At 45.6% G+C, this 15,855-nt stretch overlaps 1 protein-coding gene across 1 annotated transcript in view; it reads right to left on the reverse strand.

Annotated features, from left to right (window-relative positions):
- LOC124553569 (zinc finger protein 771-like) overlaps window positions 1-15,855 on the reverse strand; it is a 177,541-nt gene that overhangs the window by 62,252 nt on the left and 99,434 nt on the right. Inside the window, exon 5 of the mRNA XM_047127414.1 lies at window positions 13,930-13,967. Coding sequence (XP_046983370.1) covers window positions 13,930-13,967 — 38 coding nt within the window. The remainder of the gene's footprint in view (window positions 1-13,929; window positions 13,968-15,855) is intronic.

Genomic DNA, 15,855 nt, shown 5'->3' on the forward strand with positions numbered 1-15,855 from the left:
GGAATGTAGTCGAATTAAGTCGGGTGACGCTGAGGGAATTAGATTAGGAAATGAGGCACTTAAAGTAGTAGAGGAGTTTTGCTATTTGGGGAGCGAAATAACTGATGATGGTCGAAGTAGAGAGGATATAAAATGTAGAATGGCAATGGGAAGGAAAGCGTTTCTGAAGAAGAGAAATTTGTTAACATCGAGTATAGATTTAAATGTCAGGAAGTCGTTTCTGAAAGTATTTGTATGGAGTGTAGCCATGTATGGAAGTGAAACGTGGACGATAAATAGTTTGGACAATAAGAGAATAGAGGCTTTCGAGATGTGATGCTACAGAAGAATGCTGAAGATTAGATGGGTAGATCACGTAACTAATGAGGAGGTATTGAATACAATTGGGGAGAAGAGGAGTTTGTGGCACAACTTGACTAGAAGAAGGGACCGGTTGGTAGGACATGTTCTGAGGCATCAAGGGATCACCAATTTAGTACTGGAGGACAGCGTGGAGGGCAAAAATCGTAGAGGGAGGCCAGGAGATGAATACAGTAAACAGATTCAGAAGGATGTGGGCTGCAGTAGGTACTGGGAGATGATGAAGCTTGCACAGGATAGAGTAGCATGGAGAGCTGCATCAAACCAGTCTCAGGACCGAAGACAACAACAACAACAACAACAACATATCGTCATGTGTAGCCGGGATGTCCTTTTCGGCAGCACCTTTCAGCTTTCCGCACAGAAAGAAGTCTACTGGCGTCAAATCTGTGCAAGGGGCCAGCTGAGGAACGAGTCCTCCGCGGCCGATCCGACGACTTGGAAACAGTTCGTGAAGACGCGCCGCAGTATTTGGTGCACTACGGGCCGGACAGCGGTCGCGCCGGCACCGCTGGTCGCAGAGGAACGTCTGTCACCTGTGGAAGACGGTCTGTCGGTGGGCTGCAACACTTGTGCGGGTCCAGTGTTCCAGGCCTACGAGCTGACGTTTCACGATCCCACTCTACACGTTCAGACTCCACGGACACCGACGCTCTGCCTGTCGACAGACCGGTGTCGCACGTTTAGGAGGTTTACCTGGCCGCGATCGGTAGAAGGGGCCTCGTTACTAAACGAGGTATGTGAAACATCTCCGATATCCCATCTTAATGGCTACGTACACAAATTAAGATGATTCTCAGAGTCACTGCCACGCAAGTGTCAGTGCAGAGAGGCGGGATAGAGAGAGAATCTGTATCTAGGGAGAACGCCTACGACACTCGCCCGATTCGCGCCACTTCCTCGTGCGATCGTGCGGACCGACTGCGACACGACGGCGGCAACAACAATAACTTCCGCTCTTCTATCGTCATTTGTTTCCTTCTCTCGTGTCCTCTAGGTGTCGCTCTACCACTTTCACGTAATCGCTCGAAGAGGTCTACATCCATCCACATCTACATCCATACTCCGCAAGCCACCTGACGGTGGGTGGCGGAGGGTACCTTGAGTACCTCTATCGGTTCTCCCTTCTATTCCAGTCTCGTATTGTTCGTGGAAAGAAAGATTGTGGGTATGCGTCTGTGTGGGCTCTAATCTCTCTGATTTTACCCTCACGGTCTCTTCGCAAGATACACGTAGGAGGGAGCAATGTACTGCTCGACTCCTCGGTGAAGGTATGTTCTCGAAACTTCAACAAAAGCCCGTACCGGCTACTGAGCTTCTCTCCTGCAGAGTATTCCACTGGAGTTTATCATCTGCGTAACGTTTTCGCGATTGCTAAATGATCCTGTAACGAAGCGCGCTGCTCTCCATTGGATCTTCTCTATCTCTTCTATCAACCCTGTCTGGTACGGATCCCACACTGCTGAACAGTATTCAAGCAGTGGGCGAACAAGCCTACTGTAACCTACTTCCTTTGTTTTCGGATTGCATTTCCTTAGGATTCTTCCAATGAATCTCAGTCTGCCATCTGCTTTACCGACGATCAACTTTATATGATCATTCCATTTTAAATCAATCCTAATGCGTACTCCGAGATAATTTATGGAATTAACTGCTTCCAGTTGCTGACCTGCTATTTTGTAACTAAATGATAAAGATCTTTCTTTCTACGTATTCGCAGCACATTACACTTGTCTACATTGAGATTCAATTGCCATTCCCTGCACCATGCGTCAATTCGCTGCAGATCCTCCTGCATTTCAGTACAATTTTCCATTGTTACAACCTCTCGATACAGCACAGCATCATCCGTAAAAAGCCTCAGTGAACTTCCGATGTCATCCACAAGGTGATCTATGTATGTTGTGAATAGCAACGGTCCTACGACCTACTGCTCGGAATGCCACACACTGGCCGAGCAGCAGCTTGCAGTGCACTCGAGGAACACAGAGACACACTGCAAGCGAGCGTAAGAGCATCGTACCTAGCGACTGTGCAGGTCGACCGGCACAGACGAGTGTCGATACGGGAACTTACCAAAATACGATATCTCGTAAATGACGTGGACTCGAATCCTGCTACAAACTCCGCTGAAATTTTAGTTTACCATACTTCCGGTTTGTTGATGTGAATAGGCACTGTTCCATTTAAAAAAGTGTGTGTTTCTACAAAAAGACTCACTTTTTAAGTATTTTTTCAATCTGTTCATTTGTAACAATAGGAGCCCTGACTACCAATCCATTACATGAAAACCAGACACCAGTAGCACTTTCAATTGTCCGCAGAGTAGAGTGGTGCAAGTTCCAGGTGACTCACCCGGTATACGGCGCAAATTGAAAATAGAGCAAGGGTGCACGAAATGGAAACAGCTGACGCCTCCTCAGGGTGGAGAGGGGCGGCGCTGTGGCTGACAGAGTAAGCAGTTCCGGAGGCCTTCCGGGGCAGACGGGGCGCCGCCCCAGCCTCGGGACGACAAACCGTCTCCGGAGGCTCTCCAGGGTACAGGTATCCACCCCCCTACGTGACAAACGCGGTGTGCCCTCAATCCTTTTCGCCCAGTGACGTGGGCAGCCCCTAGTGGGAGCAGGGCGAGGTTCGGCGCCCGCCGATATTCGGCACGGCGCGAAAGAGAGAGAGAGAGAGAGAGAGAGAGAGAGAGAGAGAGAGAGAGAGAGAGAGAGAGAGAGAGACAGACAGACAGACAGACAGACAGACAGACGTGCCGAGTCTGACCGCAAACAGAATTACGTTAATTTAAAAGTGTCTTTAACTCTGGCCGTACGAAAGAATGCCGATGGCAATGGCAACGACAAACTCTGAAGTGTAGTGGAACATCTCATTATTAAATATCCACAGGTTCCACTTCTTCCTATCCAAGTGACGAAAGACGGTCACCGAGAAGTGAACAGTCGAATGAAGTTTTCAATCTGCAGCGGAGTGTGCGCTGATATGAAACTTCCTGGCAGATTAAAACTGTGTGCCGGACCGAGACTCGAACTCGCGACCTTTGCCTTTCGCGGGCAAGTGCTCTACCGACTGAGCTACCCGAGCACGACTCACGCCCCGTCCTCACAGCTTTACTTCTGCCAGTAGAGCACTTGCCCGCGAAAGGCAAAGGTCCCGAGTTCGAGTCTCGGTCCGGCACACAGTTTTAATCTGCCAGGAAGTTCCAAGTGAACAGTTATTTAGATAATAGAGAAACGCGGCCGCACAGCACCGACGGGGCGCGACGGCGAAGGCGCACCTCTACCGGCGAGGGAGGGGTCGTCCGTACTCCGGAGTCCCGGCTCGGAGGTGTCGCACAAATTCACGGGACGACAGGGAGCGTCCAGACACTGCGAGAAGGCGACCGTAAGAAAATAATCACTATACGAGTGATCTCGAAAAACATCTGGGTGACAGATTGTCCCTGAAGCTGTCGACTCGGTTACAGCCCATAAACACGTAAACACTTCAGAAGAAACTCTGTGAAATACGCATTTGTTTTTGTCTGTTGTCGCTTTATGGCGCAAAACAGCTGAGGTCATAAGCGTGTGTGTCATAACTGAAAATGGTCACTTACTGAATGACTGAAGCCTATAATACTCGGAGCCTGATCGAGTGGAGCCGAGCAGAGGAACAGCTAGAAACGAATGCACCCCTTTTGAGGAGGTTGCTCAAATGGTCGAGAATTGAATTTCCTCGGCCATATTACTGAGACAAATAAGAAGTAAAACACAATCTACAGCTCGTGCCGTATCTGCTAATGCAGGTGGAAAACGTGCATTAAAATGTAAACGGTTATAAAAGTGGCATGGGGCCGAAAGATGGTGTACTGTCAACGGTCGGTGGCAGTAAGCAGAGAGCGGTGCAGGGTCACCACTCGACAAATGACGGTGCCCGATACACACACACGAGCTGAGGGTATCTGCTCGTGACGAGAGGGGGGGGGGGGGGAGAGGAAGTCGTCCGAGCTGCTGAGACACAGCTAATTTCCCAGAGATTGTTCCCACGTAGAGAAGACTTCCCGACACTCGGACTTCACCGGAGGCCCACATAAACATCACGTCGGCTCCACTACCGGTAAGCGAGTGGATTGCTCGTACTCAGGGGTGGTACGTCTGTAGCAGAGAGAGAGAGAGACTTCGGAGGGCACTAAGCGAATCAGAACGTAATACACAACTGAGAAGCCCGTGTCGTCACATGTACCGGGGTGGCCCGATAGACGGCAGAAAGCTCTGCAGTAAAAATTGGACTTTGTTCTACAAGCCGGTATCTAAAATGTTTGTCGTCAATGACAAAGGCACATCCGACACCACGGTCGTACTTAGTGTACACGGAGGTGCCGTCTCCGTATCGATAGTGCCACCCTGGTGGTTTATCTTTCCTGCCACGGTCAGGCGAGGAGTAGCGAGGCGAGGTCCTGGTGGGGGGTGGTGGAAGGCGGTTGTCGGCTTGACGCAGCCAGTGTGGGGCCGGACCTGTCGCACGGAGATATACGAGTTGGCTCTGAGCGGAAGGCGCCGTAGCAAGCAGCGGGAAGCGGCCGTCCTGTAATTTGTGTGAAGCAGTAACGATTTTTGCACTGGATGTCCCAGTGGTTCCCGAGAGCTGCGGTAAGAGAATTGGTAAGAGCTTGTTTTGTGTCTACGCTCTTTTCCGTACGGTGTTGCTGCCTGCCGTTATAAACGGGTGAAAATCAGGCGCTTGTATTGACTATACAGGAACTGATGAAAAATTACATTTGTGGTTAAGTCTCACCTGTACTGTGACAATTTAGCGGCGAAAACTGTGGTGCTTTCATTAGGACTGGTTCTTTGCTGTGCAACTAAGGGATTCAGTTATTTGGGGTAACTGAGGGAGCACCATTATGTCGGTCTAAGTGATACGTGCTCCACGTTTTGTATGTGGCTTTGCGAATCGAAATCGTGGGGGAGTACACGTGTGAGTAATTTGCTATTGTATTGATGGTTATGTTGTAAGGACTATTCTCTGGTGAGTTAAATCACGCGCTAATTTGTAGCCAATCTCAGCAGATGTTACCATTGCTACTTGCTTATGTGCTTAAGGACTATTCTCTGGTGAGTTAAATCACGCGCTAATTTGTAGCCAATCTCAGCAGATGTTACCATTGCTACTTGCTTATGTGCTACTGTCCTTATGATTGCCGTTGTTTGCCTTGATTGTGGGTGTGCTCACGCTTAAAAAAAAGATAAATAAATAAAAATTACGGCTACTATTCATAAGTGTTGTCTAGTAAGGAAACTGCTTAAGCTTTTATCATATGCTGGTCTGTTTGCCCATCACATTGGCTTTCTGCACAGTAACTGAAGGAATGTGTGCGGCGGTTCAAGATTGTAGGCTGGCTACTCTACCGTATCTTCCTTCGCCGTCGGCGTTGTCGTGGTTACCGTGAGACACCGTTACACCAGGACGAAAGGCGCGTCGATCTTAGAGCATGAGATGTGATGACCTTAAGCCATTGACAACACACGACGGTCACGGTAGCACCTGATTCCAGAATAGCTGCAGTAGTTAGGATCTACGAACTATCCCCTGTTGACCAGGTCCCCAAAACTTAACTCGTAACGAGATCCCTTCAAAGCAAATTGTCATAACGATCGTCTATAAAGGCTTCGTACAACGAGAATAAATGTTACGGTTTATGGAATAATAACAGATACGACCAAACTGTCTTGTCTCTTCTGCTTTATTTAACATAACTTCGTTCACAGTTTCATTTCGCATTCACCACTCATTCACCGAAACCCTTTGATGAACAGTTTTGGTTGCTTAACACCAACAGTCAATGATAATGATACAGCTTTTCTCCTTTTTATAAATTGAAGCCCGCTCTCCGTGATATAATAAAAAAAACCGGTCTCAATACCGCGTCCCTCGTGAGATGCGAATAGACTTATCCCGGAATTGACCGCCCTGTAGGTGTACTCAATTTAATGACCACACTTCGCTGTCCGCTATTTCGCGTAACTGAATGTCCATTTGTTAGTCTGATTATACACTGTAGCTATTTAAAATTCGCCCCTATATTTTTCACAACGCACAATTAGCACTTCGTTATTTGTTTTCTTTTTTTTTCTTGTAAGTGTAAACGGAAAAAAAAAGACGCCGTATCATCGGTTTAGTCGATATAAAGCAAAACACCTTAATATGCCCAATTCTACCTCTTCTTATAGGATCGGCTACCTTACTCATTAATTTATTACATATTATTTCCAATAACGCTAAACAGGTATCGCCGTTATATTTTAATTGTATTCAAAAGCATGTTACTACTATTATGACCGACCAAATCGTAACAAATCGCGCGGCGTGCGTTTTTAACGATAACTTTACGCTATTCAAGTTCCGTTACAGCTGTCTTGACTCGTAATGTTACACTAGTATTTGAACAGGTGTCGAGGTTAAGGGCGAGATGAGCATCCCGCAAACCCGCACGCTGCGCGTGGTTAAATGTTCCGCTATTGTGGAGCCGGCTCTCTGTCCTTGGATTGTATAAGGACACGTGATGAGTGCATCGCTGTAGTTTTTCGCGTGCTAAATTGCGGGGTGTCGGTGCCGTCCTAGGGCTAGACTTGTGATGTATGTTATGTTGAAAGGGAATTAACTGTACCAAACTTCAGAGAGCTTTTAGTTTGTTTCAGGTCTGTACATGGAATGATGTTGATATTTTGTCGATTGCGGCATTAACTTCCTGCGTGGGCAGATCCTCTGAGGGACTTGTATTGTACTGTTGCAGTGCAGTACATCTGAAACGTGCTGCTTAAAACTTGGGACTGCAGCTCCCTGATGTTATATATTACTGTTTAATCTTAAATGTCTCGGATGTAATATGGTTATTGAGGATTATGTAATTAATTTTGATCGCTGCTTCCTTAAAGGAAGTATTTTGTTTCAAAATGTGTTCTCGGTCACAGCCTATTTAAATATTATTTTAACTGATCATTCAAAATTTCTAGTCTTGCTTTCTTAAAAGGCTTTCAGTTAAATGATTGCTATTTGCCTGTTTAAATGTTTGAGTGACTTAAAGGAAAAGAATATTATTTTGTAATTTTGTACTGATTGTTCCCTTTGGGTAACACCTGACTTGTGTGGTCAATAAATGAGTGTCTAGTCAATGGTGATGCACAGTTCTATTGCTAGCCTAGCCCTTCCACTCCACAGCCTATTCAGCTGCTTTGTGTCTAAATTGTGTTCAGAACACTCCTCTGATCTGACACCTAATCCGAGTTGCGTGCAATATTTGAAAGCAAATTAAGTCCGAGACGAACGCAGGCCTCTGCACGGAGCCGGTGCGGCGAAGGGTTCTCGCCCGTCGGGGAAGTGGCGGGTAACGAACGGTCAAGTTTCCGAAGCAGTATACCGAGGCGAACTCTGGGAGATGACAGAGAAGTTGCTCTCATCCCGTATCGGTGGTCGAGAGAGTGGCGCGTGGTCGGGCACAGAGGGCAGGCGGCACGCGTGGCTCCCGACGAGACGTCGCACAGGTATATACGAGAGAGACAGTGGGGCAGCATCTGCACAGATGTGACTGGGCCAGTGCAGAAAGCTCCAGTGGCCGGACGTACGCCTCGACGGCGGATCGTGTCGAGACGTTGTAAAATAGACGGCCGTGCGTCTGAACTTCACTTGTGATGTTCAGGCAGTGTTTGGAGGTAGTACATGGCTCACACTGGCTGCTGTATGGGGCAACCGAGCAGATTACGGTGGCCTCGAAGCTTTTTCCAGATGCTAACATTTCGGCTTGGAAGACGTGGAGTATTGCTGAGACCACAGGACTGTTGGCTAAACAGCCTCATGGTACGCTTGTTCCAAGCATGCCATTTGTTTTGACTACGAGAGGGAAGAAGTAGTTAAATGCTGATGAGTACTTGTTTATATGGACGAAAGTCGGCAATGGCAATTGTAAAATAAAGATCAACGGTGACTGTATGATTTATTACAGACAATAAAGTGTGTTCTGTCCTTTCCTCCATTTCCCCCCCTTTTTTTATTGTCACTGCCGATCGGGCGAGGGATCGGTGTACGTGGAGGAGGATTTTCTGTCCACTCCCAATGAAACACTGCACGTAAGATATTAGAGACCGGGAACAGTGTGCTGCCAGACAAGATACGTGGGAGCAACGACAGAATATCCTATCGAGCGTGAGCACGAGAACTTCACGGTTTCGACAAAGAGCGACAGGTGTGAGATGTAAGGACGGTCGAAGAAACTCCTTACGCCGCCACAAGTTCGGACAGCTTTTTCGGCGGAAGCCTCTGTCGGTGCTCCACGAGTAAAGACAGTAGAGACGTCACGATGAAAAAAAAATGTTCGACTATGCCAAACCTACACGTGCCTCGAAAACCCGGTCTCCGAAGAACTCCCGAATAAAATGCAGCAGGCGGTCTCGGAAGCCCCACGAATGCATCGTCATCCAGCCGCCATCTTAGCTTTGTCAAAAACACGGCTAGTCTGGCTACGCTTATGACATCCCCGTTGTGCATTTGTAATCAAAGTCCGAGACTCGAGCCACCGTACCGGCTGTTCGATCGTCTTTCTGACACTGCTGCTGACGGAAACTGCGCAGTACCTGGACATACGATACGTGTCCTTACCGGGCTCGCTGTAGTGGTTCATAAAAAAGAAAAAGAAAAAGGTTGAAAATGTGGGAAGAAATCGTAAGTGAAAATGGGTTTTTCAAAATCGTTAATGACCGTGAAAAAAGGGAAAGAATGAAAAGAAATGCAGATCGGACTTCGTATTACAGAAAAGCTGTCGGACTTGGTGATTCGGAAAAGCTATTGCTGGGGTGGTCCTTGTGGCGTTTTTCAGCAAAAGTTAAACCAATTTCCACTACAAAAAGTATTGAAAAAGAACAGAGAATAACAAAATGTAACTGACAGGGGGAAATGGCGCAGATAAGAGTTCATCCTTTACCAGGTTAAATGTCTTCTTTCATGCGGCGTCCAGGTCTTCAAAAATCTCCTTCATTTCTACGCGAAAAGTCTGCTCCGAAATCTTGCGATAAGTTTCATTGTCGAGGAATCTCTAATGTATCCAAAACCGTCTTGATATTAAATGCAATTTGTTTTAGTTGCTTCTCTCCATCCTCCGAATTTCATAACAACTTCCACAATATGTCTACACATTAATAAGTTTTTTTCGTCTTCATCAGATCACGTCTGCCTTAAGCTTCGGCTATCAAGAGACAATCAAGAAACGGTTAGAAAACAAAAAAAGAGTTACAATATTAGTATTTTCTCTGCCGTCGAGCGCACATACCGCTGCGACGGCAGAATTCATGTCCGAGGGAAGGAGTGCAGCGCGGCGAAACTCAAAGTCCCGCTACATCGCGTAAGACGGTTACATTGTCTCCGTGCCGATCTCTGGGAAATGTGCTGTCCGTCCAGACCCGATTATACGTAAGAAGGAGAAAGTGGTTGCCACCGGGAGATAGGTGCCTCAACACCTCCACGTTAATATCGTTTGGCCCTGAAGTGGAGTGGAGTGCCGTGGTGAGGTGAGGTGAGAGCACGTGTGAGCTTCCTCGCAGTCAAAATGGTGTTACACCGTTACACCACTCGCGATTACGAGAGGCGAAAGACGTCTCCACAGCGCCCTCCGCTCGTTGCCACTGTGCAGTACACGTGACTGACTGCAGAGTTAACGGTGCTAGGCAACGTAGGGTCATGTTGCACGTGCATAAAAAAACTGAGAAACTCAGTGTTTATTTAAAGGGGGGGGGGGGCGAGTGCAAATGTAACAAAACATTTCATTTTTCGATTTTGTTACCACTGAGTAGTAAAGTTTATTCCTAACTATTTCCCAAACATTCACTTTTGAAATCATACAGGAAATGATAAAAAAAATACAAAAAAAAAAACTACTTCATTTCATATTTTCTGATCGAGCTCACATTTGCAACTGTCTGTGGAATAACAGTTTCTACACCAAAAAGAAATTCATTCCTGAATGCGTAATGAATGCTATCGAGCCCACATTTAGGGCAAATCCTGACCTACTAATGAAACGTGTTAGTGACAAAACCAAAATACGAATTAGTCACTGAATGCACTTTTCTGGAAATGTTACTCCGAGATACCATTTTTTGTCACCTACAGCTGTAAAACTTGCAACATACGATGCTGCAGTCACTTTTAATCGTGGAAACATAGGGAGAGTGGAAGTGTTACAGCGTCTGGGCATTTGCGAAAGCAATTGTTGAGAAAATTGACTACTGTCATGTGTCTAGAGCTGAAATCTCTATTCAGGATCCAACAAAGGAAACGAGACAAAAGAAAAGTCTCGAGGATGAAGATGATCCAGAGTACAGTTCTGGAGCTTTCTGACAAGGGAACCTCCCCATCGCACCCCCCTCAGATTTAATTACAAGTTGGCACAGTGGATAGGCCTTGAAAAACTGAACACAGATCAATCGAGAAAACAGGAAGAAGTTGTGTGGAACTATGAAAGAATAAGCAAAATATACAAACTGTGTAGTCCATGCGTAAGATAGGCAACATCAAGGACAGTGTGGGCTCAGGAGCGCCGTGGTCCCGTGTTTAGCGTGAGCAGCTGCGGAAAGAAAGGTCTTTGGTTCAAGCCTCCCTCGAGTGAAAAATTTTTTATTTTCAGACTATTATCAAAGTTAAGGCACTCAAACATAATCAACTTCGCTCTCCAAAATTCCAGGACATGTTCAGATTTGCTTGGACACATGCAGGATTTGACGGTCTACACACGGAAAAATTTGAAAATGTTAAAAACATATGTTTTGACAGAGCACAGGGAAAACTGTGCGACTGTGAAACTGTTGCATTCATTTGTTGCAGTTCATGTGACAAACTCTTATGTTTTCATCACTTTTTGGGAGTGATTATCACATCCACAAGAAAACCTAAATCGGCAAGGTAGAAGAATCTTTTTACCCATTCGCCAAGTGTACAAGTTAGGTGGGTCGACAACATATTCCTGTCATGTGACGCACATGCCGTCACCAGTGTCGTATAGAATGTATCAGACGTGTTTTCCTGTGGAGGAATCGGTTGACCTATGACCTTGCAATCAAATGTTTTCCGTTCCCATTGGAGAGGCACGTCCTTTCGTCTACTAATCGCACGGTTTTGCGGTGCGCTCGCAAAACACAGACACTAAATTTATTACAATGAACAGAGACGTCAATGAACGTACGGACGGTTCATACGTAACTTTGCGAGAATAAAGAAAGTAAAATTTTCACTCGATGGAAGACTTGAACCAAGGACCTCTCATTCCGGAGCTGCTCACGCTAACCACGGGACCACGGCGCTCCTGAGTTCACAATGTCCTTAATGTTGCTTATGTTGCACATGGACTACTCAGTTCATATATTTTGATTATTTTTTTCGTAGTTCCACACAATTTCTTCCTGTTTTCTCGATTGATCTGTGTTCAGTTTTTCAATGCCTATCCACTGTGCCAACTTATAACTAAATGCGAGGGGAGTGCGATGGGGATGCTCCCTTGTGAGAAAGTATAGCTGAAGAAAATATAAGTTCAGTCTTTAAATTTGTCTTCCCCAAAACTAATTTTTCTCAGGACATCTGTCATATAACTGCTCTGATATTTGGCCCATACATTTCTCACAGTGCAACACATTCAACTACATTAAATCTTTATCAAATATATGCAAAATTCCTTGCATATAATTGTTCTTACGGATGTAGATGTAACACACATCAACCTTGGCAGTGATTGGTTTAGAAGCTTATGAGGAAAAGGAACATTAATAATTATTTCCAGAATGAATTTTTCACTCTGCAGTGGAGTGTATGCCGATACAAAACTTCCTGGCAGATTAAAACTGTGTGCCAGACCGAGACTCGAACTCGGGACCTCCGCCTTTCGCTGGGAAGTGCTCTACTGCTAGAGTACTTGCCCACGAAAGGCAAAGGTCCCGACTTCGAGTCTCGGTCTGGCACGCAGTTTTAATCTTCCAGGAAGTTTCATTAATAATTGTGCGTGTATAAAAAATTTATATCTTTACAGTAATTTCCAAAACTGAAGAAAAATTTTTGAAACTGACTTTAAAGTTGCTTTATACTATTGCTAAAAACCACATACAATTTTACTTGTTGATCTTTAATATTTTAGGCACACTTTTTGATAACAGTACAGTTTGTGCACATCCCCCCCCCCTCCCCCTTTGAACTGTGCTCGTTTTCAAGAAAACCTTATCATTCATATTTTATTTTTTTGGTGTGGAGTAATGGACAGAAATACTAGATGTATCAAAAGGGTACACACCAGTAGGTTCACAGTTAGGAACATAAATAATGTGACACGTGTACGAAGGTAGTAAGGCTAGCCTCTTGTGCTGTCAAACATTTAGTCCAATTATACATTTTGATTTTGACAGGAAAATAGGTCAAACCTTTTACGACTGAAGTGGGAAGAGGCTTACAAAGCACAAGAGCCAACAAAGGCCACTGGCACAGACTTGCAAGACTAACAACCCTGTAAGTACTTCGGATTAGCTAAAACGCTGCTAACCTCACAACGAAACCTTTTTTCAACTGGAATACGGAGAGTCACTTCGGCGGTATCCGATCCACTCTCGGCACGGGCAGCACAGGCAGATTCTGGAGAACTCACATTTTATCGTGCTGCAAAGAGTCTGAGCTTTCTGGAATTGAGCCCTAACAGAAGAATCTCTTTGCAACAGCTAACTTAAATCCACTTCTGGGAACTGGGAAACTTAAATAGATGACAGGCATTCTTAGTCAACACGTTGTACATGTCACAGTGGCACACGAAACGAGGCTTACAGAGCAGCACAGCTTTGCACGACAGGGCTGTACAGTGTGCAAAGGGAAAAAGGATACGAAAAATGTCCCACATTTAGGAATGGCCGTGACTGACAGCTGAAAACTTTGGATTCCATAACTGATCTCCAGCTGCCTAATGGCAGAAGAGCTGACGGGAACTTTTCACTGTGGTACGTATTAGGGTTTCCTCTCGTCCCATTCGAGTACGGAGTAGGGGAACAATCGTTGCTCAAAAACTTCAGTGTGCACCGTAATTTGTCCAGTTTCGTGTCCGCAGTCCGTACCAGAGCAATAGTCGAGGTGTCAAAGCCTACTGCTACACTGCTCGCTCCGTACCAGTACTGGACAGTTTGTAAGAAGAATAACCGGCGCGTATCTGCGAGCCTCTGCCAGTCCAGTTCTCCCGCCACCTCTGTCGCACTCTCCTATCGATCAAACAAACCTGTAGTCACTCGTGCTGCTCTTCTCTGTACACGTTCAATATCCCCCGTTAGCCCTATCTGGTACGGATCCCACACAGTCGAGACGTATTCCACTCTGTGTTGCACGACTATCTCTTCAGTGAACCACATTTGCCACCTTTCTTAACGCACGCACGCACACGCACGCGCACGCGCGCACACGCACAGGTCTACCAGACACGTGTGACCTGTGCCAGCCAGTGTACGGCAACACAAATAATTTATCAGATGCCACTATTGCCGGCTACCATTCGGACAGCTCGCCGATCCGAAGTCTTACCGTGAATTCCTGGAGGCTGCTTCTGCAAATTCTCCATCCTGGAACATGAGATGTCATTTGTAAATCTCTGCAGCAAGTCGACCCATCAAATTTTAGATTATACAGGGAAAATCAGAAATGACACTGTGAAATATTTGTTAACACTGCCACTTTCCTCAAGACACTTTTAAAACAGAGCAGCAGTGGAGTCCAGACTTTTAGACACACGACGTTATTAGTTCAGCACGTGAAGCGTACAGGTTTGACTCTGGCCGGACCCAGTTCCACTCTAACAAGGGGAGGCCGCCAATTGTGAAATTCAGATTGGATTCATACTGCGCATAATAAAAGCTCATGGCCAGAAGTATAATGTGGCAAAGCACCAAGATGCACTTCTCAGCCGTTGTCGAGAAAATCGACAGTTAAAAGAAACCGTTGCGGTGAAATACTCTCTACGAGTAACAATTTTCTACACCGTCGTGGTGCAGCGGTAAGCGGTCGGATTCGTAATCCGATATATATATATATATATATATATATATATATATATATATATATATATATATATATAAACCATGGACCTTGCCGTTGGTGGGGAGGCTTACGTGCCTCAGCGATACAGATGGCCGTACCGTAGGTGCAACCACAACGGAGGGGTATCTGTTGAGAGGCCAGACAAACGTGTGGTTCCTGAAGAGGGGCAGCAGCCTTTTCAGTAGTTGCAGGGGCAACAGTCTGGATGATTGACTGGTCTGGCCTTGTAACAATAACCAAAACGGCCTTGCTGTGCTGGTACTGCGAACGGCTGAAAGCAAGGGGAAACTACAGCTGTAATTTTTCCCGAGGGCATGCAGCTTTACTGTATGATTAAATGATGATGGAGTCCTCTTGGGTAAAATATTACGGAGGTAAAATAGTCCCCCATTCGGATCTCCGGGCGGGGACTACTCAAGAGGATGTCGTTATCAGGAGAAAGAAAACTGGCGTTCTACGGATCGGAGCGTGGAATGTCAGATCCCTTAATCGGGCAGGTAGGTTAGAAAATTTAAAAAGGGAAATTGATAGGTTGAAGTTAGATATAGTGGGAATTAGTGAAGTTCGGTGGCAGGAGGAACAAGACTTCTGGTCAGGTGACTACAGGGTTATAAACACAAAATCAAATAGGGGTAATGCAGGAGTAGGTTTAATAATGAATAGGAAAATAGGAATGCGGGTAACCTACTACAATCAGCATAGTGAACGCATTATTGTGGCCAAGATAGATACGAAGCCCACACCTACTACAGTAGTACAAGTTTATATGCCAACTAGCTCTGCAGATGGCGAAGAAATTGAAGAAATGTATGATGAAATAAAAGAAATTATTCAGATAGTGAAGGGAGACGAAAATTTAATAGTCATGGGTGACTGGAATTCGAGTGTAGGAAAAGGGAGAGAAGGAAACATAGTAGGTGAATATGGATTGGGGGACAGAAATGAAAGAGGAAGCCGCCTGGTCGAATTTTGCACAGAGCACAACATAATCATAACTAACACTTGGTTTAAGAATCATGAAAGAAGGTTGTATACATGGAAGAACCCTGGAGATACTAAAAGGTATCAGATAGATTATATAATGGTAAGACAGAGATTTAGGAACCAGGTTTTAAATTGTAAGACATTTCCAGGGGCAGATGTGGACTCTGACCACAATCTATTGGTTATGACCTGTAGATTAAAACTGAAGAACCTGCAAAAAGGTGGGAATTTAAGGAGATGGGACCTGGATAAACTAAAAGAACCAGAGGTTGTACAGAGATTCAGGGAGAGCATAAGGGAGCAATTGACAGGAATGGGGGAAATAAATACAGTAGAAGAAGAATGGGTAGCTTTGAGGGATGAAGTAGTGAAGGCAGCAGAGGATCAAGTAGGTAAAAAGACGAGGGCTAGTAGAAGTCCTTGGGTAAC

The sequence above is a fragment of the Schistocerca americana genome, chromosome 11, assembly GCF_021461395.2.
Source record: "Schistocerca americana isolate TAMUIC-IGC-003095 chromosome 11, iqSchAmer2.1, whole genome shotgun sequence".
In the NCBI taxonomy this organism is placed as follows: domain Eukaryota; kingdom Metazoa; phylum Arthropoda; class Insecta; order Orthoptera; family Acrididae; genus Schistocerca; species Schistocerca americana.